The 27,610-nt window shown below is 41.5% G+C and overlaps 1 protein-coding gene and 1 long non-coding RNA gene across 2 annotated transcripts in view; both read right to left on the reverse strand.

Moving 5' to 3' along the window:
• LOC136340196 (extracellular serine/threonine protein CG31145) overlaps nt 1–21,485 on the reverse strand; it is a 53,064-nt gene extending 31,579 nt beyond the window's left edge. Inside the window, exons 1-4 of the mRNA XM_066284048.1 lie at nt 20,443–21,485; nt 17,614–17,913; nt 6,558–6,682; nt 274–352 (exon numbers count right to left, since the gene is read on the reverse strand). Of these exons, the coding sequence (XP_066140145.1) occupies nt 274–352; nt 6,558–6,682; nt 17,614–17,913; nt 20,443–20,666 (728 nt within the window). The 5' untranslated portion in view covers nt 20,667–21,485. The remainder of the gene's footprint in view (nt 1–273; nt 353–6,557; nt 6,683–17,613; nt 17,914–20,442) is intronic.
• On the reverse strand, nt 9,902–12,395 carry LOC136340201 (uncharacterized). Its single transcript, XR_010732273.1, has 3 exons — nt 11,671–12,395; nt 10,586–11,616; nt 9,902–10,038 (listed from the first exon to the last, which is right to left on the reverse strand). It is a non-coding gene; the product is annotated as an uncharacterized lncRNA (long non-coding RNA).
• Nucleotides 21,486–27,610: the final 6,125 nt, after the last annotated feature.

Below are 27,610 nucleotides of genomic sequence, written 5' to 3' on the forward strand. Positions count from 1 at the left end.
ATTGATGAATAGCCCATTGAAAGAACTAGAAATTTTCCACGTTGAAATCAGCGGAAAGGCCTCGTGCTTAATCAGCTTGACATCGGACTGGCTCAGGACCCTCCTAGGAACAAAGGATTCCCTTTAATCCCTTAATGCTTTCCTTGTTTGTCTTTGCTTTTTGATCGCAGGGGTGAAATTGAAATAAGTTGGAAAGGTCATGTTACCAGAAAATTCTGTCGTAAAGTAGATATTAACATCGCTCAATAAAACGTACGAGTCGAAAGTGCTTACCTCATGGGTTTGAACAAGGCCTGCAGGTCGTTGGGGTAGTCGATGATAAGCTTCAGTTGAGTTCCGCCGGTTTTTTGTGCTAGAACAAGACGAGATAGATTCAGTTTCAATAGTAATTATTAGCCAAATTCATATAGCACTTTGGCGATGTGTTTAATTGAGAACAAAATCTATAAATAGTTGACATAAACCACATTTTTCATCGCATAAAATAATATTTCGTTTAAAATGCACGCGAGCCGGCTTCCCATGGCGCTTTGGGAGACGAGCCAAATTCGGGAAGTTTAATTACTTGAAAATTTCATGTATATTTTTATTGATTTTGTTCCCGTTTGTGCGAGGTCATAAATACGCTAAATCAAGAGATACCCGTACACTAGTGAAATAACGAAACTTCAGGGATTCTCTTTGAATCCACGAACACCAAGTTTGCCACGAGGCGTGACGGAAACTTAATGTCAAGCTTAGACGTCTGAACTTTCGCCGAATTGGGCCCTCAGTGGGCGCCTCGTGGGATGCCGGCTTTATACCGAGAGATTAGATCGTCATCGCAAATTGGCCAGTTAGGATTAACAAAACGTAGAGGTTCCGTTATCGCAAGTTTTCGGTTTTTTGGAGGATCGCGACACGTTTTCAAATCCGATTTTTCACAGAAAAAAACTGCTTACGCCATGGTTTACGTTTCGAAAAAGCATCACAGGATTGCGTGAGCCACTTTCGAGTATCTCGATTTCTAAGCGAGGTTTCCTAGCAATCCCATCGAAAAGTGGGACACCCCGTACAACAGGAATTGGGATTCATGCCGAGACGTATTTAGAATCGAAGAAATGTTTGATCACTTAAAGCGGACAACTCGTTGCTCTAAAAACTGCATTATGGTTTTTAATGACTTTTGTTTTCGTTCACTTTGTATATTTAGGTAAATACAAACAAGTCAAACACAATCGAACCATTAATGATGGGTTTTTCGATTAGAAAAGTCCCATTTTCTCGAAACAAAAGCCGCTCGTTTTGGTACTAAAAACCTACTTTGCATAAGCCACCTATAGTTGTTTACAACGAGGCAAAGGGAAATCGATCGGCAACAACCAACAAAGGGTCACAATCAACTTTTAGTGTGAATTTGATAAATTGTACGACTGGCGGTGGTATAAAGCATTCGATATTCCTTGATTGGCTTTACAAATAATTCCGGGTCGTTAAAAATAATTTTTCACCACGGAGCGTGACGTTTTTATGATTGATGATCCGGCGGCCTCGTAGCTTTTGTTATTACCACACACACCTGAACGCGGCACCGAACACACGCCCGCTCCGACGTAATTTTATTTTATTTACTTAATGAAAAATCAGAAAGGTTCAATTCAAATTAGATTTGTGAGTACGCGGCGCCAGATTGCGTGCCGCACGTCTTCGACGACGCCGTTTAATTGGTCCCTACGGGTCGCGCTTTTTGACGGGAAGTCCACCAAATTGTGCATACGGGGTGTCCCACGAGTGTAGGCCTCTGTCTCTCTATCTCTACCTCGTACGCCATGACTAGGAGCAAGTTGAAACTTCCGATGCCTGGATAACATACGGAGTGCTCCGCTTAAAATGAGCGAGTCATAACATTCACTTCCGGTATGACCGGAAGCGGTACTTCCATGACAACCTTGTAAATCAATAGGACACCTCTACTTTAGTACGATACCCAGAGTTCAACTTTTTCCTTGCCATAATGTTCAAGATGCCGATAGACGCCCGTTTTCGTGGGACCCCCTGTATGCATATTTGCAATATTACCGGCCCTAAGAAAGTCGCCTTTGACTGAGGACATCTACACGCAAACGTACGAACTAGAAAAACGATGTGAGCAACAGTACTGCCGGTGGCAGATGTTTGTAACAGATTTGCATGACTTGAGGGCTGTCGAGTGAAGCCGATTAGCCCAGAACGTTTCAACCGGGGCATGAAAATCTACATTAATCACCACATTAAACAATGTTTTAACATGCAAGAGAAAAATTGCTCTTGTCAAAGATTCTGCATAAATGTCACCTGGCCAATCAAAAAATGTTTTGTTTTAAATTTCCGACATATCTCGACTCATAAGTCAGTTACGGTCACGCCACTTGTCAACCGTCAGTGTTGTCGCTTTCGGACAGATCTGGAATAGAATAGATTTACCCTTTAGTCCCGAAGGAACTGAAAAGTCTTGCTGTTAGATTTAACGACAGTTCTGTGATTTGAGCGTGTTGCGACCGCTCTTGTGCGTCAGTAGTTGCAAGGAACAAAGGTCGTTGGGGCTGGTGCGCATGCGTGCGCTCACATTTCCCCTGGTCCTTGTTATTAGCTCAACAGTGGTAGTGCGTGCGCGTGTGTGAAATTCGGGTTGGGCAAGGCTCTTGTAAACTTCTCCTTGATACGACAATATTTTTTCCTTATAAGAATTTTATTTCTCGCTGTGTGATATTAGGCGAAAGACACGTATTTTATTCGTACATTTACTATGTACGTTTCATTAAAATTTCCCAATGAAAGTTTTTAATTCCTGACGGTGCTTGTAAGCGCCCTTTTTTCAAACCACCCGAATGCAGCAAACATATGTAAAATGTGTTTATCGCTTTTTTTTGCGATAATATATGCAATAGATGAAACAAATAATAATGCAAATCTGTTTTTGTGGTTGCACACAAATTTGGGCGCTAAAGTGCTAAAGCAGAACATATTCTCGATGAAACTTGGCAATTTTTTATATGAAAACGTAAACTGCGCCGCAAAATTTACGATGTGTGAATATTCGAATATTCCACAACATGACACGGAGCTTCACGAAATATCACGAACATTCCATGAATTTTCCACATTGCTTTCCCCTTTGAAGGCAAGTTAATTCCATTACCAAAGTAACGTCTGAGCAACACACAACATATGTTTGGAGAAACAAGTTGGTTGGCGTGATTTCGACTGAAAGAAAATTCCATTACGTGCAATTCGCCATGCAAAATGCGAAATGACTGGATCGCATACCAATTTGTTTCTCGCAGAACACACAAAGCGGTTAAATGATGGATGAAACGCCAAGAATTCTGCTTTGTGTGTACATCTGTATAGAAATATCTGACTTACAGACTCGTCACGACAAACAAACTTTGTTGCCATCCATCTCATATTAAAAAAAAAAAAAAAAAGTCTCTCCATTAGTGTCGCAATACCTGAGCCATTTCCCGATGACGACCCAATTACCATATGGAAATCGCGCCCTTAATGGAGAAGACATGCATAAATCAGTGCAACAAAAGCGGCACGGCCATCGCGCTGGAAATTGAAAAACGCAACGTTTCATAAAATTAGAAAGAAGGCAACGCGCGCCCGAGACAGAATAAAAGGAAATTCGTTTGCGTGGAAAAACAGAATTTTAGGTTTAGAGTAATAAGGGAGGTCGCCGCCCCCACCGCCGCCGCTCACCTCACGTGACTGACGGAGGAAAAAATTGAAAAAGTGTGATGGATGGGCAGGTCCGAGTTGATATGTAAATTACAACGTGGAGGATTAGGCTTTGGCCGCTTTTGCGAGAGAATATAATAGTCGTAATACTGACTGTAAAATAATGTGTCACAGGAAACCGAGTTATGAGTTCTAATGCAAATTTAGTCCAGACGTTCCCAAAATAGATAGAATGCGAAAAAACCAATGAGTAAATATATTCGACGTCCAAACGCATTCCACCCTTATCGGGTCCAAACTGGATCCTTCAATGGAAGGAATGGAATGTCAACCATTTTGACAACCGACAAGAGATACGGGCAGTCTTGTATAACGGCGTGATTAAGGCGCTGCAGGCCTGAAACGCGAATGAAAACACAAATAATCGACGAAAAATTAAAGTGTGTGTCATACACAACCGGATTACGAGTCCTAAGGGAAATTCGACCGATCAAGTTCCCCGACTAGATAGAAGGAAAACATTTATTTTTCATTTTTTCAACGCACAGAATTAGCGCTTAAAAGCACAAAAATTAGCGTTTTTCTATTTCGAACCTTTTTTTTTAATCAATTTTTTGCCTTTTTAGGGAACTCTCTATATTTGATAAAATTATGAAAACGTTCTTGCATTCATCCCGCCAGCTGTTTCCTGGTTTGAATATTGCTAGTTTTCCCTCGCTATAATGTTTAGCGCTGTAAAATATGTCCGCGACGGGGAGAAATTGGGGCGACTGGCGAGCTAGAGAACTTGAAGATACCTTAACACAAGCGCTATCATCTGCTGTTAATAGCTGTTTTATAATGCCCATAAAACTGTACGATAAACTTCCGCCGACGATAAGAGACGTTGCATGCCATCCCATCTAAAATTAAAAGAGTACTTATTTTTTTTAAATCTACAGAGTGTTAAATAAAAGGTACTTAGCGTGATTGTCCAAAGATACAAACTGTCGAAAAAATCAGAAGGGATCCGTAGATTTTGCGTTAAATTTTCCTTAAATTTAGATGGAAATTTAAGTTAGTTCAGGTTCGCGCAAATTCGGTAATAAAGGAACTAAAAGGGGATCTCAAAACTATAAATTTTCTACATCTCCGTAATTAAGGAAAATAAACAGTGCACGGCATTGCGTGAAATTTATTGGAATTCGGGACATTCTGCAGGAAGACACACAGGAAAAAATATTAATTCTTGGGCGAGTCGTTATTGAGATTAATGAAAATCCGCCGATCTCGGTGTACATACTTTCGCATCTTTTGGCTCTATCGAGGGGATCCCAGTCCGCCGCACAACACCATGGTCTATCCAAGAAACGGGCAATTTTCCCACCATCATCGTCATTCGCATTTCGGCGCTTTGGACATCTACGAACTGCCCGCATCACCCCTAAGAGAGGCACCTTTCGAATTCAGCCAGTCGAGCTTGGACCCTTCTGTCCGACGGCCGAAAACCGTTCGTTTACTGCCGCGTTTTAATTCAATACGTGTTGGGCAGAAAACATGAAACCTCAAGCGTCTTCCGCTAAAGTACCGATACCCTCGCCCAGATCATCGTTCCCATGGAAACGAACCGATGAAAACCGATATTTACAATTTAACGGAAGCTTCAAGTCCGCGATAGAGCTTTAATAATTCGGCATTAATTGATGCAAAATTCTCAAAAGGCGAAAACTGTTAAGTGGCGTTTCCCCTTGTGTTGCAAAGGGACAACGTCACATTTTTTCCCGTCCCTCGAGGGCGGAACACGATTGAAATCACCAGAGCATGCCAGCGCCGCTGTTAAATTTATATTAGGACCACCTGGTTATTGATTTTAAATATTCTCAAGAGGTATCCGATACAAATACACAAACTTTATGATAGGTGTAATGCTAACTTTGACCTAAACGAATATCCGACGCTCAAAAGCAGAAGCTTCAAACATATTCGTATGCAAACCAAATTTGTTGTAAGCCAACTACTACTTTGTTTTGAATGGAATATACATGGCATGGATTTTGCGGATACAAAGTATTTCCATAACCTATTTATGTGTCTGGAAATGTAAATGTATACGAAGTGCGTATAAAGTCTCTTGCACTATGATGGATTAACATACTACAATACTTAAGTTTAATCGACTTGCAAATGAACTTTTTCTCAAATTGAATCCGGCCATTGTCGGCAGTTAAGCGCGGCTTTATTAAATTTCATTTAGGCCTCGGAACAAGGATCTTCCCCGTTCCGCCCGCCTAATACCCGGTTGACGTCGCGGTGGGCGTCGGTGATAAATGGACGTCGCTTTTCAATTATGTACCTTAACGGCCTACCTCGTCCGATCTAGAGACAAAAACTGGATGAGGCCGTCCCTTGACAATAGTTCTTAATTGGAAGACGGCGAAACTAGGATTACACGTACTTGGCCGCGGGCGAAATTAAACTCAAAATTCATCTCGGGAGATATAAAAGGAAATATAGTCCGAAATTCGTGCCTCAAAGAGAAAATTACGAGGCGGTTTGTAATTTCCAACCAAGTTTTGAGCAACACTCAACTCAACTGAGGAGCGAAATCTCGTTTATCATAAAATTAAGCTGCACTAAAATTTCAACTTTGCCGCCCTACCACTCGTTTTAGTGCTCGTTGTAAAATTGCGAAGTTTCAACTATTTAGGCTCCGGTTGAAATCGTATGTGACCAGTATAGTAGAACCTCCGTTTGCTGCCCCTATTCGTGAAAATGGGCAAAAAAAATATTTTTTCGAAAATTTTTTTGACTCCCGCCAATCGGGTGCCGTTCGCGTCTCCCCGATCGTTGGGATTACCCGAATATTCGGTGCTTACCGACGTGCAGTATCTGTTCCGTGTGCATCTCCGCCAACAGCTGATCCACCAAAGGACTCTCCTCCGGGTACAACTCCTTCTGCGAGATCTGCAAGTGGAATTTTTCCAGAGTCGTGGAGTTCTTCCTGCAAACCACAAAAGAGCGGATAAACAACAATGCTGCGTGGTTGAAAATGATGGTGTCATGAACTTGGATACTCCATCAAAATTAACAAGCTCATCTCCGCTCTGCGTCACGGTGAACAGTGAACACACCTCGGATTTCAATCCGGACTAAATCGCCTCCTTATCGACTTCGCGTGATTAATGGCAACTTCCCTGCCTCGAGTTTAGTCTTTTTAATAAACGACTAGTTTCTCGTTTCTTGGAAAGACACCGAGCGGCAACTAAAAAAACTCATTATTGCGTCCATTGGACTGGACAGTTGATTATGTACCCCTGTATTACGTAATTACACGTCATTGCCGAGAGGCGACCCTACCTTTCACCGGCAAAGGGCTTAATAAAAGGGCGCAAATGAGGACGGCCCTTTGTGGTCTAACCTGCACGAAATGGCATTTGGGAGGCCACATGCCCTTTATAAATATTCTAGGAGCAGTATAGGAATGCGGCCGCTAAATCACGTAATAAGATTCATCCATCGGACCTGAAGGTAGTCTGTTTTACCCTCCCTGGTTAATAAAGCAGGTTGTCCGTGCGACAAACGGTAATTCGAGGTAAACAAGGGATGACACCGAGGTGCCCGGGAGTGTCTGCGCTCTCGGGGGACATCGGCAGCCGGCCGGAAAATTGCGCCCTTAAAGGTAGGGCCACCCTTAACCGGACTCGCATTCTAATGGGGCACGACAGTGTTAAACGATTGATGGCTTCGAGCGGCCGATATATCGAAAACATACGTGGATCATATCCTCGTACTTCCCACTCTAGCCCTATGGGAAATGACGTGTTATTTACCCGAGAGGTACGATCGCGAATGGCATCTGCGACATGCGTTGTTTTTTAGTCTCTAAAGGTAGAACGAAAGTTGCAACTTTCGAACGCAGCTGCAAAAAATTCTTTGCATTGCTCGTGTAGAAGAACCGTCGAGTTACGTAGAGACGACGTTCGCATATGATTACGAATCATCGGTAGTGTCCACAATTGACGCCACTCCGGCTGATTCGTTTTATTACTAAAGCAGTCTTCTTCGTAGTAATTTTCTTCGTTTATATCGGTGCTTCGACGTTTCCAGTTGTTTTAACATCGAAATTGAAATTGGTGAAATCTGCTTTCTGAATTCAACTACGTATCCTAACGCAGCCTCGAAGTTTCATTATTGCCTTTTACGGTTAGTGATTCGAATGATAACATCGCTATTGAAAAAAGGGGCCATCACACAATTATAACCTCAAAAGAGCGAACCGTTTCGGGGGAGCCGTGATTACGAGGCCGCCGCCGCCGCCGCTGCCGGATCTGTAATTTAAATTTAGTGCGCAACAAAAGCCATTCCCGTCCCGCTGACAGGGAAATATCGGTTGTTATTTATTCTGAAAATTACGTCTTTCCACACTTATTCGATAAATATGTAATTCTGAATCGTATATTCGGGCGGTTCGTTATCGTTATCAAACCGCCGATGACGTCTTTATGTGGAGGGGCGAAACGCAAAATAACCGAGAATTCAGGATTTCAATGGGACTTAACGAAATTGTCCAATTACGGTAGTTTTTGACGTTGAGAGGACCTGATGAAATTCAATGCATTACGTCCGAAACATAATGGTTCAGAGTCGCGAACTCCGTCTCCCGATTCGGAGGGACGCGATCGGGCGGCGTGGTTTCCAAGGGGACACCGCTAGGGAGAAACAAAGTTGTGCGGCAACGTCGCATTGCCTTGTCTCGGCCCTTGCAGCACACCGGACTTCTATTAGAACCTTGTGCCGACCATTTTCAAGCAGGAAATTCGAGTTTGATGCCATTAATCGGGGAAATCGAAAAAACTTAAATGGATTTTTATACCCCCCGAAATATTGCCGACAAGCTCACTTCCTTAAAGACATTATTCGAACTCCTCTTTGTGCCCGAATTCCCGAAATTAATTATAAAGTCAAACATAGAGGCGGATTTTGTTGCGAGTTCATTAGGCACAGGACGTGGAACAATTTGACGTCAGTTTTGGGCGAAGGGATATCGTTGTGGGGTTATTTGAATGTCCAATTTCCTCGTTAGACTTCGTTCCCCATCCGATACACCTCTGCAATAATGAGTTGCGAAATGCCTTAATTCATCATAAATTTCAGATGCACCCGCACCATGTAACCAGGCATGACACAACCAAGATAAAATCCTAATCTTGTAAGAGTTCCCTTATAAACCCTGTCGTGCAGTATTTAAATTTGCAATCTAGGTGGGGACTATCTGGGTCTTTCCACGCCATCAACACGTCCGCCTCTTTTGCATACGGTTGCATGCCATTCTACACAGTAAAATATTCGTCTGAACTAATAAGCATAACGATTTGCATTCGTCATAACACTTTTCGTGCACGTCCAAATATCCCAATACACACGACTACAACTTAATCTATTATACTCCGAAATTACGGACACGCACCCTGGTCGTTTGTTTTCGCGGTATTATTCATAAATTTAACATAATTAGAAAACTCCCGTCCGTGATCCGTCTGGATATTGTGCCGATTAATAAACTTTCGAAAGGAAAACTTCGCGATGGGGCCGGTGCGCGCGGACACCCTGTGTAGTGACTTTAACGGGGAAATTCTCACTAAAAAATTAGTTTCCAAATGTTTCCTTAACGAAAATGGAAAAAGAGTTCAATTTCAGTAATTTGTCCCAAATCTAAAATTCAAAGCAGCCCATTTCGGATGCAACTGCTAAACATTACAAGACGGAGCTTCGTTTCAATTCCGAATGCATCCGCGCTTTTTTTTTGAGGGGGAAATTCATGGAAAATACCGGGTGCCTTTTAACCGACATGTGTCGATGTACAGGCAAACTGTTATTGTTCTATTTTCGGCAAAATTTGTCCGTTTTCCGCCTATTTTCATGTCTCATCACCGGCAATACGCGATTCAAATATATATACATATATATGGTGTATATAGGGGAAGTTGAGCAGTTTGAAGTCCAGAAAGGTGGCCGTTTCGAAATTTGAAAATTTCCAGTGACTCTCGGCACTAGTCGAAAAAAACTGAAATTTTTGAAAAAAGGTTTTTGCTTTCGCCTCAGCTTACTTGGCGAGATAACTCAAGATGAGCGGGAGTTCGCCGGTGGAACTTTCCGTCTTCTTCGACGCGACGATGTCACACACGAAATCCGACGTTTCGATTTTTGACAACCATCATCGACTCTGATTTCCTAGTGGACGCCATCTTGGGTTTCCAGATTCGTGGGGGGAGTCCCAATGTCGAGTCGCGTCCGGCTATCCCTGTACGCGAACCTGCGTTATCTGGGACTAGACTTGTGCGCCGCCAATTTCTTTTCCTGTAATTTAAATTTCTTATTCGCTTTTAAAGTTCTTCGGTCTATCGCATTTATTCTTCCTTCCCGCCAATTTCTAGTCGGCACTTAGTCCGAAAACGTATTAAAAAATATGTACATAATTCGTAGCCTAAATTTGTAATGCTTTAGAATACGGAAAACCTCTCAAATTTTAACACGAAATTAAGAGAATTTCCGGTAAATGAATAGGAAAATAGCGTGAACGATTCCATGTTTTCACAGATTTCCAGAGAACGTTCAGAGGCATCAGTCGAAGACAAAAATACTCAATAAACTTCCAATTAACCAAGGAATCTCAATTTCCAAGAGGGAGGGTGGGGGACGTTTTTGATGGCCCGAAATGGGCACACGCCCACGCACGAGCTTTCCGAGACACCTAACATAGTTAAACTTTTACGGGAATTTGGAACGCCCTGTGCATCAAAACTCTGAAAATTAATGTCTGTTCACACACGCCCCTCAAATTTCTCACTCCATGTTAACAACAAATATTGAATTAAAGGCAACAATGCCGGTACCAAATGCTTACAGTTAGTGGTGGATGCAGCCACTAATCCGGATTGGAGGAAGCAAATCCCTCTGTGTAATCATGAAACTGGGAATCGATGGTCGGGTATTTGTTCTTATTGCCGAAACGATGAAATTCAAATTTGTTAGCTGCCGGTATTGACGAGAGATCGAGGACTGTAGATTATCCAGGGATTTACTCAAAAGCGAGAGTTTTAATTTGCAACTGAATTAGCAATCGCGAATTTGGAATCCGTTGACAAATTTATTGAAGTAACAACACTCTTTTCTGCGACATTTCTCCATGTTTTTCCAGGATGTATTTTCGCTCGGTGGTTAGATGTGTGTCTTGAAGCTAGCAGCCATCTCTTCAATTTCGTGAATTCCTTCTCTCACTTAAATTCCTTTGGAATTAAACCCATTTCCTCTGCTTGTCTAGATATCTTTCCGGTCTCTCCACCAATTGCCCGATTTAGATATCCAGCATCAGTGCCTGGAACTTATGAAATGACTCTCTAATCTAGGAAATGTCAGAATTGTTTCCTTGGATTAGGGACTATTCCTCCAACAAAAACCCCGTGAATTTCAACACAGCTGATTCGCGCAGATCTAAATTATCCCAATGTAGTCATTTCGATTTTATACGCCATCGAGGCCCGTGTCCTTTCTTCGGCCTCTTGAGGTCCCCGTTCAAGTTTCAATATTGAAAATTCCAGAGGCGACAGATCCGTATTGAAGCAAAAAAACGATAAAAATTCCGTCGGTGGGAAAAGATTTCAATTTCTTCTTATACTCGGTTCGGCTAAAACAACATCCCCGTGTATTTTTTCCTGGATTTGGCTCTGCTTGCTCTAATCCAATTCTCTGAAAGTCAAAACGCTTAATTCTCCCAATTTATCTATTCCCTTCGTCCCTTCCTCGCTTTCTTCTTTTTTCCAGTCTTTTCTGTAGTAAAATGTTTTACTAACCTGCTAGTGCCGTAGCGGACAAGGCCGATTTTTAAATAGATCGCGTGAAGAAATCCCCAGGTACAAATTTTGACTGAACAAAACGCTAAAAGATTCTCTCATTTAAGGTTTTTACCATTTCCCTGATTAATGCATTAACCTGAAGTTTCCTCTATGGAAGCATCTCGCATAATGTTCCAACGTATTTCCACATTAGTTCGACTAATTTGATCACTACCGCGACTCGTCTGCCTCGATGGAGTCTGGATCGAACGGCTCCACCTCTGGAGGTTAATTATACAATGCATATTACGGCACTCGACCCTTAAACGATTTATTAGGAACCTCTCCAGAGACACTGTCACGGAATCTTGGTTATTTCCTATAGCTGCTTCTATTAGGGCAAAGATGAAAATTTAATTTTGTGGGTTGTACGGGGGCTTGCCAAAACGCACGGCGCGATGTCGTTCTCATCTTTAATTTACGTAACTCGCTCCTAATGCTTGAAAAACACCCAGTATATCGGTTAGGACCGCACATCGAGTATTCTCCAAAGACAAGACACAAGTGCACTAATTAAGACTCTCAAGTCTTTCCCGAGCAAAATTTCTGCATCTGGCGTGAGTTTTTGCTCAAAAATAATTGGATTATCGAGTTCGGATTGTGGGAGTTAATGAACTTGCTTAATTAATTTGATGTCCAGTCGACAAGCCTGCGGAAAGTCTGAAAACAATAATGAAAGTTACGACTGCCGACCGATCCAAAGTCAATATTAAAAGCCAATACACAAACTGCCAGAGGTGACTTTATGCGGTCTATTCGGCCATTGTCTTCTGCCATAAATTCCTAATCGGGTCTCAGCCCTTATGAAATACAGGCAACGGTTTCCCGATACCTGTCGCTTTAACCCCATTTAAAACTAACTTATGGCGTCGTAGTCGGGCTTACGTATTCTGCTTACCTCCAGGTGTAATCGATTTGATTCAGTATTACCCGAGTTTTTCCATAGGTTGTAATTAATATTGCTTACGGTTAAATCGACTTAAGGGCCTTGGTCCCAATAACGGAAGATACATGCGTTTCTCGGAGATATTTTGATCTGCAACTGAGGCATCCACGACCGAGATGGGATCCAAATCGGACGATCCGAGTGAAAACGTCCATAATGCCGAAAGTGCGCCCAAGAGGTCTTTTCGTCGATATCTCGGGACATTTGTAGACTTGTGAATTTCGCCAATTCATTTATTTATGACGGTTCACATTTGGACAAGTTTGCCTTCTCTCTCTAAGTACGCGCAAACAGGGTTGTCACATCTCGCTTTGCACGGCTGGTGCCGGAGTTCGCGCAGCTGAGCTTTAGGAAAATCGACACCCTGTAAATGTGGAGATGGCGGTCTGAGAGTGCGTTGCGGATTTTTAATGAAACTTACCCGAAATTTGAAGAATTTTGAAAATAGAGAAGCTGGGACTCTTAACAAATGTGTGCGACTTGTCTGCCAGTGAGGTTGTCACTGAAATATTCCGGCGGCGCCCGTGTCTTTCCGATAAAAATGAAAAGCTGAAAAGTGCACTATAACCAAATGACAATTAATTTTCTATCGATATCCCTCCTCAATTTACAGTTAAGTAAGTTGGGACTAAATCGAGTCGCTAAGGCCCTATAAATTAATAACCTACCAGGAAAGCTCTTAAATTCTAATATATGGCTACTAATTAAGAGCGACACCACGAAATTGGCTAATAAGTATCGGAAAAGTAATAAGGGCCGATTAAAATTCAATGGCGTCCGACGGAGGAATCGCGCCGCACGTCCCTCACCCTAAGGGCGATAAATATTTCGCTTTTAATGCTAAGTAATAGCAGAACCGTCTAATTTAAAAAATACGAGGTGATAACAAAGCTTTAAATTTCTTTTCCTCCCGCGGCGATAAAATTTCACGAGCGTGTTCCCTTCAAGCTTGCATAAATTTTGACGGAATTGCTGGCTGCTTTATCACATCATAAACACCCCCTTTGGGTGCCGCTACGCAAACAAATTATTCCTAACCTGAAGATAGCGTTTTTATGGGGTTGTTTCGAGAGGCATTCGTGAAATTAACCTTTTCTGATCTCATTGTAAGTCTTGTTAAAGCAATTAGTTTTGAGCCGAATACACGATAGAAACAGGCGCTTGGGAGACGCGTTGCCAGGGGTGAGGATTTATGGAGGAAGCCGCAGAATGTCCGCCCTTATTGTACCAATATCGCCAAGTGGCTTGGAAATAGAGACTCCGCAATTGCAACTCAAAGGTGAAACTTCGGGCGAAGTTCAGAATCAAATGTCTCGCGAACCACCGACTGAGCAAAACCGCAAAATTTTCGAAATCTTATTTCTGGTCTTTCCTGTTTTCCACAGAAAGCGTTCGAAATTAAAAGAGACCGTGCGACAAGGCAAATTACCTCACGACTTTTCGGGAATTATGAACGTTACACTGGTGGCTCGTCGGTGCGACGGTAAACGCTCTAATAATTGCTGCAATTTCAGATTTAGAGTCTAAGAGTACATCAACCACTTACCCAGCAACGATTGACCTGCAATTCTAAACCCGCCCTGTGCATATAAACCAGTCCTCGTATATGAATTTCGCGCACGAACAACAACGACCTGGGCAGTAATTATCCCCGTGGTCCCCTCGCAGTCCCGATTTAAACCCTTGGATTTTTTTTTCTGCGATTTTTCCCATGCGTATTTTATCCACGGATCGATCGACGCAATGGAAAATTTCAAACACGAGAAGGGTTCTGAAAACTCCTAGTGCAAGATGTTTTTTGGGTCGCTCTTCCAAGCGATTTTCTGAAATATCACGCGACCGAAAATCAAAAGAAAAAATCTCGCCGCTCTCGCTGCAATTGTGAAGTCCTGTATACGAGTTAACGTACGATAAATGGAAGCTTATCCAGGGAAACTTACATTGAAAACCTGATCCACACCGGAAAATATCGCACCTGGCAACAATCCAAATTCTAATCCTACAACTGGGTTTCGAGGCATAAAGGTGTCAGTTTTCATTACGCTCAAATTAACTTAATTCCAACATGGTTTTGCTTCTACTCAAAATCACTTTTTTCTAAACTTTTTTACTTCTAGATGTGCGTATATTTTAACAATACCAGTGAGTGTCATGTGCCATTACACATCACATACGCCTCGTTAGGTTCCGTTATTGAATTTTTTCTCGTCACGTTTCCATTCGTATTATCATGGAGATGGAAAGAGACGCATTATTGTCAAATGTGACTAAGGTTTTGATGGATTAATATCCTTCTCAGGTGTTTTAACTAGTGCATTAACGTGTCCCTGCAAGTTACGTGTACTCGTTCACAATATGCCGAATTTAAAACTAACAAAATAGAAACATCAGGTGCGGTTCTTGCAAGAAAAAGTCTTGAGAGTTTGCAGGAGTTTTCCTGCTCATATCCCAGGCACTTTACGACACCCCTGCCTGGACGTCCCCATATTGGCTTTATCCCTTCTTGGGTAAATCCGGATGAAACGAAGGCAAATAGGGAATTAAACTCTGGTGTTTTTTTAATGGAAACTTTCTGGAACTTTTGAGGACCGTCCGAATTAACTCCGGCTTTCCTACTGTTTTTCCATTATTTTATTACTCAGGATGCTGATGGGAACGGAGGATTGTTCCCTTAATCTCCTCGCCAAGTCCCCGGATAAACTCTTCCAGTTAATTGAGGGCAATTTTCGATCGTCAGAAGTGTTTCCGAAGAAAACTTTTCTACGTTTGTTTCTGCTGGAGGGACACTTTTAGACAAATTCAGTTTATTTAAAAACGAGGCCACTCGTTGTAATTGGGTCCAAATAAAAATTGCCCTTTGGAAGCGGAATCCATCCAATAGAAAAGACTAATTAATGGAGTAAGGGGCTTTTTGAAATCCGAAATGGAAATTCTGTCTGGCGATAATTACACGAGCCAAGTTCTTTGTCTTTCGAACTCTTTTTGTTGGGTAAGGGAAGGCATTGTTGTCTAGGAATTGAAGATACGAGAGGTGATTTTTGTTCGAAGTTTTACAATATACGTAGCAAGCACACAAACGCAGATATAAATCGTTCATCCTGCCAACCGTGAAAGATATATTTACCCCTCAGTAAGCAGAATCCTGCTACACTTTTTGCTACGTCTAATGCTTTTAAAATCACGGTCCAAGCAAATAAAGATGACCAGATGACCGAAGAAGGAGGTCTAAAGTAATTGCATGAAATGCGAAGCAATTGTTGAGAAGTTTCTCTGTTTTTGTGCATGTTTCGAGCATTACGTGAGATTTCAATATTTCACGTTAAAGATGATAAGATCGACCCGGAAGTTAGTGAAGCAGCGTTCTCGTGTTCCGCCATCTTTGGCGTCAAATTTGAAACGCTTTAAGGACGGCAATGCTTCGTCCTCGGCATTCAAGAAAGCCGGTTGCGTCCGTCGGACAAAACTACGTTTAAAGATTAAACGAATTTTGGCGGATTTCGGCAACATCCGGGAACCCCCCAAAGAGAGGCCGAAGCCGTTTGTTGGACGTATGCCGAATGAAATATTTTCCTGCGTTTCTAACGCAAATAGATATTTTAAAAAAAAACCCGTCAGGGTCAACTTTCATTTTGCATTTACTTCGTTCGGCCGTTATTTGAACGACCTTTTGGTCAAAATCGGTGTCGACATTGAGCGCAGCAAGAGACAAATGGAGCACGAGAACAGTTGTGGAGACGACTGCGATATCTCAAATTGCACATTCCCAACAATACAATCCGGCGACGTTGCCTAGCAACAACATTACATTATCAGGTGCTGTAATTTTCAACTTATCAATGGCAAATCGCACGCAATCACAGCACAGGGTAAACAGGGGCCGCATTCTTCAAATCTGGATCCGATATCTATTGTCGTTTTATCAAGTTTAATCGCTTTATTAATTAACTTCCGTCCAGATTTCACGGAGATATTTCGAGATCTTTGCAGATAAGACGGGTCGTTGCTTTCGAAAACAACTCGAAATTTTTGCCGCGTTCCCATTTAAAAACACAGTTAAACTCGTTAAAACCGTGGTTTTAATCGCGATAAAAATCGGTTTTTTGATCGGTGACGTCAAGGTAAAATGGCCAGTAAGGTTGCACTCCAAAGTTCACATAAAAAACGTCGACTTGTTGCAAAATCGATATCGAATTTGTTAATAAAAGCTTTCCATTAAATAGTTGCTCGAACATTAAAAAAATGTCACAAATTAACAGTGACCGGAGCGAAACTGATTACATTTCCATCGGACACGTACAGCGTTTCTAGTCCGTTCTGCCCGGTGCAAGGCTTCCGACACTGCAGACACTACTTTTGAGACAAGATGCCTCGGGCGATCGTCCAGCCGAATATGACTTCGCTTTCAAGGCCTGTAAGCTACATCAATGATTGCCTCCTCAATCAATCATTGTCTCTTTAAGCACTCAGCATCATTAAGAAAAATCTCTCACGCTAGAGCGCTAGTGACCTTCACTGTTGATGTATCAGGGTTTTTCCCAGATAACTATCAGTCCGTACCTACAGACGAAACTTATCTGATAAAACGCGATATTATATATGATGCAATAATGATCGACACTTGAAGAATCCCGCCTCTAATCTGCCAGGATACTTTACTAAAACTCGTGACGATCTGTCGTCCTCCTATCAGACAAGGGTAATTCAATCGCACTCATGCGAAAATGTTATTATGTACATAGAAGATGAATCTACTGATCGCGTCACTGAATCTGATCCCCATGCCCCCTTCCAGGCGAAGCTACCACCCTAATTGACCTCTTATACTATAATCGATCTCAACATTTCCAGAGAACTGAAAATCCACGTTAAGAGTGTTCCGTCAAGGTTGAGTTTCTCGGGTGAAATTTGGTTTAAATAATTGTTTAAAAGAGCTGTAATTTTTTAATAACTGCATAACACCGCCCAAATTGTTATATTCTCACTTTTGTTCGGCTAATAGGAATAAAGACGCGTCAAATCTGCCGAATTCCGGATCGATTTGACTGGGCTAAACCTGAAATCGTGAAATCTCCGAATTTACTAAATAGCACTTACTCAATTTTTATCTTCTTGATATCCCCAATCGTCGGATTTCGCTGCTTCTTCGACTCGTGTTTGTCGTCATTAATCACCGGATGCGTCCTGGACACATCCTCCCTAAACTTAGCCCTCTCATAAGTGTCGAGAGACAAATAGTCCATGAGATCACTAAAGTCGTCAAATTGCTCTTCTTTTCCACCACCTTCCGGCAACTTCTTTAGAAGGGCGTTTTCCTGCTTCCTCGAATCGGCATTGCTGCTAAGGGGAGCAGTTTCGTTCGGCAAGCTCTCCTTGGAAATGTTGGTACTGATTCCACTGGAAAAAAAACAAAAACAAAAAAAAAGATTAAATTGCGGCCAATCGTAATGCTTTTCTCTTGAGTTTCTTTGTGAAATTCCCTTGCAACGGAGCCCTGAGGATGGTTAAACGTCGATTCGGCGAAACGTCGGCGATGGCGTGAATCGTCCGCCAATCCACCCAATTTACCCATATCAACAGTGTTTAATAACGTGTTTTCCGTTAGGGTTCAAATTAAAATAGGAACGGAATGGGGGATTTTCAATTTGGAATAATGATTATTTAAAAAAAAACAGCGGAGGGTCCGATTCGACTACCGACTAAAAGTAAATTAATTAAACTTCCAGATAATTAAATTCATGCCTAATGAGCTATTTTGGGTCGAGTTTTTGCCTTTCGGGCTCTAGTGGAGCGAAAAGGCTCGATCGGAACGAGGCAGAGGATGGAGTGAATTTGACGGGCGCAATGTTTTCGTAACAAATTAACCTATCGGGATGAGAAAGACTACGTACGCAGGCTAAATGGCTTAATTCGGTTTACACTCGATTAAAGAGATGTTAATTCGGTTCTCTATATGTATATTCATTAGTAACTGTCGACCCTAAAACAATTTATTCTAGTCGGTTCCAGATTTGTCCGGGGAGTAGAGTTTATGCAACACTTGTCTCAAGCTTAATCGAGACGAAGGAATTCAACTAAATCCTTCCAAACGGAATGATAATAAAGATGAACCCCGATAATCGACAGTCAATATGACACGTGATGTATAAGTTATCCCTCCCCGAAAAGAGATATAAGCGCTTTATGCGACAAAAAAAAACCGGTCATCAATCATTGAAAGGAGCCTGTGAAAAAGGGAGGCTGAATATTTTAAGGGCGCAATCTTTTCGCTAGTTCGGAAATTAATTCAACTTTTTATCAACCTGTCAACGGAGAAGTGGAAAAACGGGCACTGAAAAATGGATAAAAGCATGGCAGAGCAAAAACTTTCTTGGGCGGTGTGGGGAGCGATCCGATCACTTGTTGCTGACACGTGAGGAAAGACGGTAAGGAATAGCCGTGAGTAATGGTCATTTTCCAGGACGGACCTTTTTCTAGTTGGTCGGCTACAATGTATTTTTAAGGGAGATTCTCGCACCGTCCAATGGCCCAAGATCTGATAAAAAGAGTATTCTGCAAAAGTCTGATTTACTCGAGTTTCTCCGAAAATAAAACTCCTTTATGGAAACATCGATAAATAGTTATGCTCAAGTGACTGATTTATGTACTCTCGAAGGATCCGAGCAGGAAACATTAATTAAAGTAGAAATTATCCCTAAAACTTTGAAACAACTTTAGGGGTAATTAGTCGAAGGGTGGGTCCGGATACATACACGGATATCTATGTGTCACTAGGACTGAGTTCGCACTTTCACTTCTGTGTGCTTCGACTGGCAGTCAACAGGTGGAGCCACATACTAATTTTACTGAAATTAAAATTCGACGTTGAACAATTCATTCACCATTGTCAAGAAACATCCCCGCACTTGCTGATTCTCGCGTGAGTGATGTGAGTTTCGTACCCTTACACCCCTTCTTAAGTGACTCGGATTGAGTAACTCCGCTTATTAATCCCCCATTTTTGCTGCCCCCGCCCTCCACTTTCTTTGATGTTACCTCAGTTAGCAACCAAAGCTAATTTCGGCCCACTTGAGCAATCAAAGAGCAATTAGATCAAGGCTTGATGAACTGATGCCGGATATTACCCACTTTAATCCACAGACTTCGTCGATAATTATCAGAAATATTGCTCGAAAAAAGTGTTCTGCAATTAGTGTTAGGTGCTCGATAAACATCTGAATCCTTTAGTTTTAACCAAGTGTCTGGGAAGTTTGTTAGGTGATAATAACACTTAAACTTGTAAGTGTTTATTGCAGTTTTAAGAGGTTGGGAAATTGAATGTGTAAGTTGATAGCTCCTGCACATTCTTTGGCCTATATAGGATGAGCTACATTGTAGTTAACAAAATCTTATCATTTAGGAGGGGCTCTAGGAGTAAGTGCACATTTGGCGCTCAGACGTTTAAAATCTAGACGTTTTTTCAGTTAATCCTTCAATTCGATTTTTTTTTGTCGTCGGACCTCGTTATTTAAACATTTCTATTTTTACGAGATTGAAATAGGCGTTTTAAAAATTAACGGAAATTTTTGTAGTCAGGGCCGCATCTAGGGTATAAGTGCGCCTCGGCCCAAAGCAAATTCACGTAGATCTGATCTTACATCAATTTAATACAGTTTTTTTTTGTTGTTGTTTTTTTGTATTATCCCGAATTACGTGCCTAGACAATAGAGACCTAAGCGAAAATCGCTGCAAGCGCATACAACCGACCTAATTAAGGAAATAATTAACTTGCCCGCCATTGTTTATTCGGCACTTATCTCGAAATTTTGTTGGGTCAACTGCACTGCATAAACAGATGTGATAAAAGATTTTTGCAATTATTATTGTTCATACATGCGCAAATCTTTCCGCAAAGATTTAAGATCCCGATTAGAGCAATTAACGTACCTGTGCGTTTTCTGCAACAATCTGTTCTTGAAGGTGTTGTACGCACTCTCCGGTCCTTCAGAGTTGACCACGTACTTGATTCTCCCGTGAGAGGGCACTAGGTGCCTCCTGGATAAACCTAAGTCCATCTGGATGTCCATGATCAAGAGCAAGGTGAATAGAACCGCGATCACACTCAGGCAGAGCACTAGGCGCTCTTTGAGTCTCAGGCCCCCACGAAACATGTTCGCACTAGAGTCTTTCACTATTTTTAGTTCACTACTATTATCGACTATCACAGCGTTTGTTTCGGTATTGTTGAAATTGTTTTGAGTTGGTTGCTGCGATGTGTCAGCGGTTTTTCGCACCACATCGTCGGGCGGAGGACTGTACTTCGTTTTTTGATGTCGCGGATGGTACTCGTAAGTGGGATTGACCAAAACTACTTTGAGGTGGTTCTCATCGGTAATAGCGCATGGTTTTCTCAGCACCAACTCGGTCGACTTGCTGGAGGCAGAAACATACTGCCGAATATTGTCACTATCACCAAGTGCACCGCTTGATAACACCGCCTTATCTCTTTCGCCTTTATCGCTCTCATTAGACGAGGGGGATTTGTTTTTGCGTACTTTGAAGAACGTCTTCGAGGCTTTATTATCTAGTTTGTTCAGAAAGGAAGAAATTTTCGACTTTCCTCCTTCGATTCGGCTATTTACACTAGGGGACGACTTTTCCAACCAACTTACTATTGAATTTTCATTCTCGAAATAGTGACAATCGACAGACTTAGACTTAGACAACCGATTATTTTTTCTCACTAGAACCGGACTGTAGTGATCATGAATGTAGCCCGGATCGATCACTAGAAGAGACTCGCCACTCTCTGGATTTTGGTACGTGTGATTCTGGGAGTAGCGCCGGGCTAGGATTATGGAATTTTCCGGTCGTATTGCGATGGAGGGCGGCTTGGGTGGTGGACGCTCGCCGAGGGGGGGAGTGGTTGGCACCAAGGCTGCTGAATAGCACCATTGCAGCCCTCGATTGGTCGGTCGGTCCAGGTTATTTTATACGGAAAGGATTCGAGAATGTAACCTGAAAATAAGGAAAAGAGTTAGTACACGTTGAGTAATTACGTCGTTCCTTATAGCCGCGTTATGCAGGGCACACGGGCATTTAATCCTAAACTCCAGTTTGAGGATTGGACAGTGGACTTTGACTCCAAAACTAATAGAGCAGGTTCAGGAGTGTAAAATAATAGGCCGTATGATGCAGTAGAAGACCCTGGCCGGTCTACCCATACCTTTGAAGTAGATGCTATTAGAGGTTGTAACCAACTTTGTGGGCCAGAGGGCCAAAACACTTTCATTCCGGTCGGGAACCGAGTCTTCGAACTTTAAATGCGGGAATAAACTGTGAAAAAAAATACCAAATTTGGGCCAGAGAGGTTGTAAAGTGATGATGAATCAATTACACGTAGCCCTTCACCTACATACGAACTAGAAATCTCGCTGTCGTATCAGTATACCTAAAACTCTAAAGTACAATCCAACTTGTTTATTGGATCCATTTATACGGTCTGTCTGGAGTTTCCCTGAAATTTATTTGTGAAACCTCCACTCTGGACGATCAATTTGTTTTCGCGACCTGAATATCCTCAACGGTCGACAAGTTTAGATCCCACTTGGTCAATCTTTAAAATGCCTTCTCTTTTACAGTTTAAACTATTCGAAAGAGGAAAAGCCAAGTCTGCTTGTAAATAATAATGCCTGTTTTACTACCAGAAAAAAAAATCACTTTTCTGTAGCAAAAAGAACAAAAGCTTAAGCCCTCAAATACTACATACTGGGTTTATACGAAGTCAGAGAGAAAAACAGTCGCTTATAAAATATGCACGCCATTTTGGGTCTTGTGGCGTTTCTGAAAAATGATCCTCTTAAGCCCGCATAAAAACAAAATAGTGTAATCTTGACGTTTATTTTCAAGGCAAATTTAGTTAAGCCATTGCGGGTCGCAAATGAAAAATATTCGCATTTGGGACCAGTGACAACATTCAAAAATAACGCATGTACGGTACTGGAGTTTGGGACCGAAGTTGCATAAGGAAAGGCCTATAAACTTCCCATATCGTTACAACGGGGAAATTATCGCGAACCCACTAGGAATAACCCGCACGTAACCCTGACTTTCGAAAAATATATCGAATCTTGGTGCAGTACCGCAACTGTCCGCCCGCCTTTTTGTCCAGAAAAAACAGTTGGCGTTACTGCAATTTAAATTTGACACTTATTTAAAATTAAAGTAAATAGCATTTTTATATTAACCTCGGGAGGTGTGATCCTTCATAATATTCCCATTATTTCTAATTGGAAGGTACAAAACAAATCCTTCGTAGCCCGAGGACTGGAGGCGCTCAACTTCAATTCGCTTCTCTGGTCATTAAAATAGAATACGGCATTATTAAAACAACGAAGAACCCTTGCACCGTCAAAAATTACTGCCGCGGAATAATTACGTGTATTAAATATTAACGTTTCATTTCGAGTGCTCAACATTTCATACTGGGATATGTCCAAGGCACCCCTAATAAAGGCCATCTCTTGAGGGGGCAGCATCGAGTTTAATTGGAGATCTTCCTGTGACAGTTTTACGAGGAAATTATTTTATAGATACGAAAACCTAAGTCGGCCCTGCGAAAACCAACTACCGCACCAATCTAGTAATGCCACGTCGCTCTGTCATCAATGATCACGTTACAGAACCGTCTTCAGCCCCGGTTACAAAATATACATATAACAACCTAACTTGCTGACGTTAAGGCATTAAAATTTCAGTGGTGAACGCCGGTGAGTGTATAAGCAAGTTGCTAAAGAAACTAGTTTCGCAGCCCGAGGTGTATTGCAATTACTTTTACCTATGTTCGCGTTTGGGCGTGTATCCCGGGATTATGCAGCTAATTCTGGAGTTTATGTTAATAACCAAAACTAACTTGGCGAACTCGTAAACACTAACCCCTTTTGGCGTTAAATATGGATGGGTAACGGTCCGTGCAGGATGATGACCTCCGATTTCGGGCCGTTCAAGCTGCAAAGCGTTGTCGTGTTGTGCAATATGGTATTTACAGCTCATTTCATCCGAGGGTAGCCTAGACAAGTGTGATAAACATACATGTATATAAAGATGATAAGTAAAATATAAAAGTATTCCATGTTTCAACGGTCGGCGATCCTAGAAGAAACGTCTGAACACGGCCCTGGTCTCCACAGAATTGATGGGTTAAGACGAATTTAAATTACTCAAAAATCAATAAAGAATACTATAAAAAAGTTTATTGTATGAATTGCTGCTGTAGACATAATATTTAATAATGTACAGGGCCTCCAATGCAAAACGAACTGCTTTCCAAGGCACAGAGAGAAGTCGAGATCTTTCTCTTCTGCACCATTGTCATAAACTGTTCCCTGATTGGTGCGTAACAACTTTCGCAGCTTGTTTTAACAGGGACGGCTTAGGTTTTCTATTCAAAATGTTCTGAAATGTGGCCAATATCCGTATATGTTTCAATAGATACTAAAAACACATTTGAAACATTTTTGATTTCTCTCATGAATATCCGCCAGTTTGTAACAATGAATCGTGGCGGCATTGAGGGGGTAGAAAAACAAAAATGCTGTCGATACGAACGTTCGAAAAAGTGTTTCGGATTTTCCAGTAATAAAGGGACTTTGATTAAAAATCGGATTAGCTTTTGCAGCGCTCGACAACTCTCGTTTCATTCCGTTCGCATGATAGCTCTGGAAAACTGAATTTTATGGAACCGAAATTGCCTTCGGTGGGATAAACAGTCAACTCCGATGATGGTGATTAGGGATTTGATACGTGTGAGTGTTTGTTTCTTTTTCCAATTAAATCGTCCTAGAGGGCCGAACTATCCAGTTGGAAGAAACGACATGAGGCAAATCTGACTGAAAGGCTTTAAAAAACAGGTGTATTTACTTCTAATTAGGTTACCACGAATCGTTTTGCAGGGCAAGCGAATTTTTAACTGAAAATGGGGTTCGAAAGGGTTACTCCATGCCCTAAAAACAACATCCCTCAGGAAATCGGCCCACGTTTCGCCGCCCAAAAAACTCAATTAACCCCTGCATATTTTGCATTATACTATTTGACAGCCATGGTGCCAGCGAAAAAAGCTTAATTTACAAATTTTGAAGTTATATTTACGGGTCGGACTTGATTCGTGGTGTAAACAGGTTCGGAAAAAAAATTTCTAAAAATTCTCCAAGAGAAAAAATTTTGCGCTTAAGATTGAGCACAAAGAGCTGCGTTAAAACGCCGTGGAATGCTCGACTTGAGGACGGCTCAGCTAGCCTCTAAACGGCTAGTTCAGGTCAGCAAAAAAGGCACAAACATTTCTGGCACATTTGATTTTTTTAAATGAAAAAAAAGGTGCAAGTGGAGGGATTCGTTTTGCCGTGACTGAGCAGAGCCATCAGTGCTCATTTTCCTGAAGTTTAGACTTCGCCCTGCGTCTTCTGAAGTGGCACTTGAGGAAATCTGAAAAAAAAATCTGAAAGACACTCAACGTATGGCCAATTGATTCTGCCTAAGAGGAACGAGCTCCGATGAAACCTCCAATTGTGGCGAATTTTTAAAGCGTCGATTGCAAAATTTGACTTTACGAGCGTTTCGTGACTTTACTTTTATAGATATCGTAATGAGCCCGGCGTCATCAAAAACCTCGAGTTTTCTCTACAATTCACAATTTAACGCATTTCCATAAGATGTCGCGAAATTTCCATAAACGAATTAAGATTTCTAAAGCCCCAAATTTTAGACATTTTTTCTTGAAAATCACCCATGCGTGAACGCGATTAGACAACGTAATTTCCAAGTAGGCTTTGGATTCCATTGTTTTATCAGTCGTTTTTGCCACCGGTGACGTTTCATAAACAATCAAGTTCCATCGGGAATTTTTCGTGTGAAATTTTGCTTCTGGATCCGAGAAAACTAGTTGAATCGATAGAAATATAGAAGAGTGAAACGTTATGAGTGTTTCTGCTGAAATTCCGGTCTTTCTCCATCGGGTTTTTACCAAAAATAGTGCTATCCGAATTTGGAACGTTGTGTCGAGTGTCCTGCACATTTCATCTGGTTTTCTGCCGATGTATTCGATTGTCCCGTCAATGTGGCAGTGACGATTTGGCCGTAAGTCTAATGTTATGTAAACATTTTAATATTTCTACCTTCGTGATAATAGTCAAACAATTCTTGCATGGAGTTAAAATGCCCTTTTTGTGTGTTTTAATAAGACGAATGTATTGAGGAAAGTTCTCCACTTGACCTTTACTTTACTCCCCGTCAACCGTCCGGAAGCAGCTCTTTATGTCAAATCATTGACGTATGCAGGAAGAGTTTCCGCATAGCTTTACGTGTTGCCGAGGTTTGTGTAGAGAATGTATGCACAATGTAGAATTTGTTTCGCTCTTGTACTAAAAATATCGCTGCCTAAAATTTCAAAAATGATTCAAATTGAACGGCTGCCGTCACTTTGGACACTTTTAAACAAAATCCGAAGTTTTTAACGTGATTCGCCCAAATGAGGTACTAGCAGCTTAAAAAGACCATTTGAAAAACCTCTGTTTCCAGAGACTTTGAAATTCGAGAAGATCAATACGAACTCATGAGCCCTAGCACCAGCCAATTTCTTATTGTTACCATGGCATAGTTACGCTCTTGATTGAGTGGAACTGTCCATTATTCGATGATATAAGATTGCTAGAACATCCTTCTGCGTCTCTGCTCGACCCCAAAGATACATCGTCGTCCATAAATCCAAGCCGGCGAGACAGATATGTTGCTAAACGTGTTCACGTGACAGTTGCCCATATCATCCGGCCCCGTATATATCAACGGGACATGTTCTAAATTCAAATTCCGGTCCGGTTCTCTATATCTCTATCTCTCGCCTATAACGGGTTGCTGCTCATTCGCAAGATGCATCTACGGAAACGGACAGAGTGGGTGTTTTATTTATTATCTGTATCGTGTAAGAATAGCTAATTCAATGCCTAGATTGAAACGTAAATTTTGCTATATATGACGGAAAAATTGCTCCGATAATAGGTTTAACATTGAATCGAACTTGAACTCATTGCCCCTGTTAAATAACGCTGTATATTGCGGCATTAATATTCGAGTACAATGCCCAAGCACCGTATAATCCTTTTGTGTTATCGACGTCCATTGTATAATATTGTATTTTAATTCCTGCCTCTGTGGTCGACGGCGACAGGTTCCGCGTTTCCGGTTGGTACTACCTGCTCAAACCTCGGTTTTTATTGAATTTTGATGTTAATTCAAGACTTTATTTACGTCCAGCTACGTAGACCGTTGGTATCATATTTTGCGTAGCTCCATTCAGAACGAATTCAGTCCGATTACTCGAACCACGTGAAAACAATTTGAAATGTCTCGATTCTCTCCGGTAATTGGTTGTGTCAATTGAACATTCATCCTAGTTAAATAGTCAGTTGGTATGATGGTTCAGGAACTGGAGGTAGTACCTTCAAACGACATTTTTTCTCGGTCAGTAGGTACTTAAGCGTAATGACGGTGGTAATAGGACGATTGCTTTCTTGGCCTTCCTACTTAATTAATAACAGCAAAATTGCATAATATCCAAGAAACATAAAGTTGAGATTAATTGTTGGGTTTCCGTGACGTATTGCGGGTTTTCTAAATAAAGGAACCAAGGAAATTTCGTCTGGTTTTTGTGCATTTTGTATAAAGGCTTTAGGAGCAATTTCAATGGCTAGACAAGCCTCAGTTTGAACATCAAGTAGGTGTGCACGAGCCACCATCAAATTTCTCGCTTCTTAATTTTTGAATTATTTCTCTTAATCCGGCCCTGTGTCTCCGCTAAATGATGCAGAATTTGGGAATTGGTGCACCTCCAGTTTTGCGTTTGTTTCGACAGGGCCTTAAGCGATCAGCGGTTTCCTTCTATTTCCTGAATCACGCGGTCGTTAAAAACGTTTTAAATTCAAAAGTAAAATTAGTTCGTTTAATATTATACGTCCTCCCAAGGCTTTCCAATTTAAAATTTGCACCGTTTTCCTATTTACTTGCAAAAACAGGACTCAAATCAATGGATTTGAATAGAAAACGACACCTAATTTTTTTTTTTTTT

This window comes from Euwallacea fornicatus, chromosome 7, assembly GCF_040115645.1.
Source record: "Euwallacea fornicatus isolate EFF26 chromosome 7, ASM4011564v1, whole genome shotgun sequence".
NCBI lineage: Eukaryota > Metazoa > Arthropoda > Insecta > Coleoptera > Curculionidae > Euwallacea > Euwallacea fornicatus.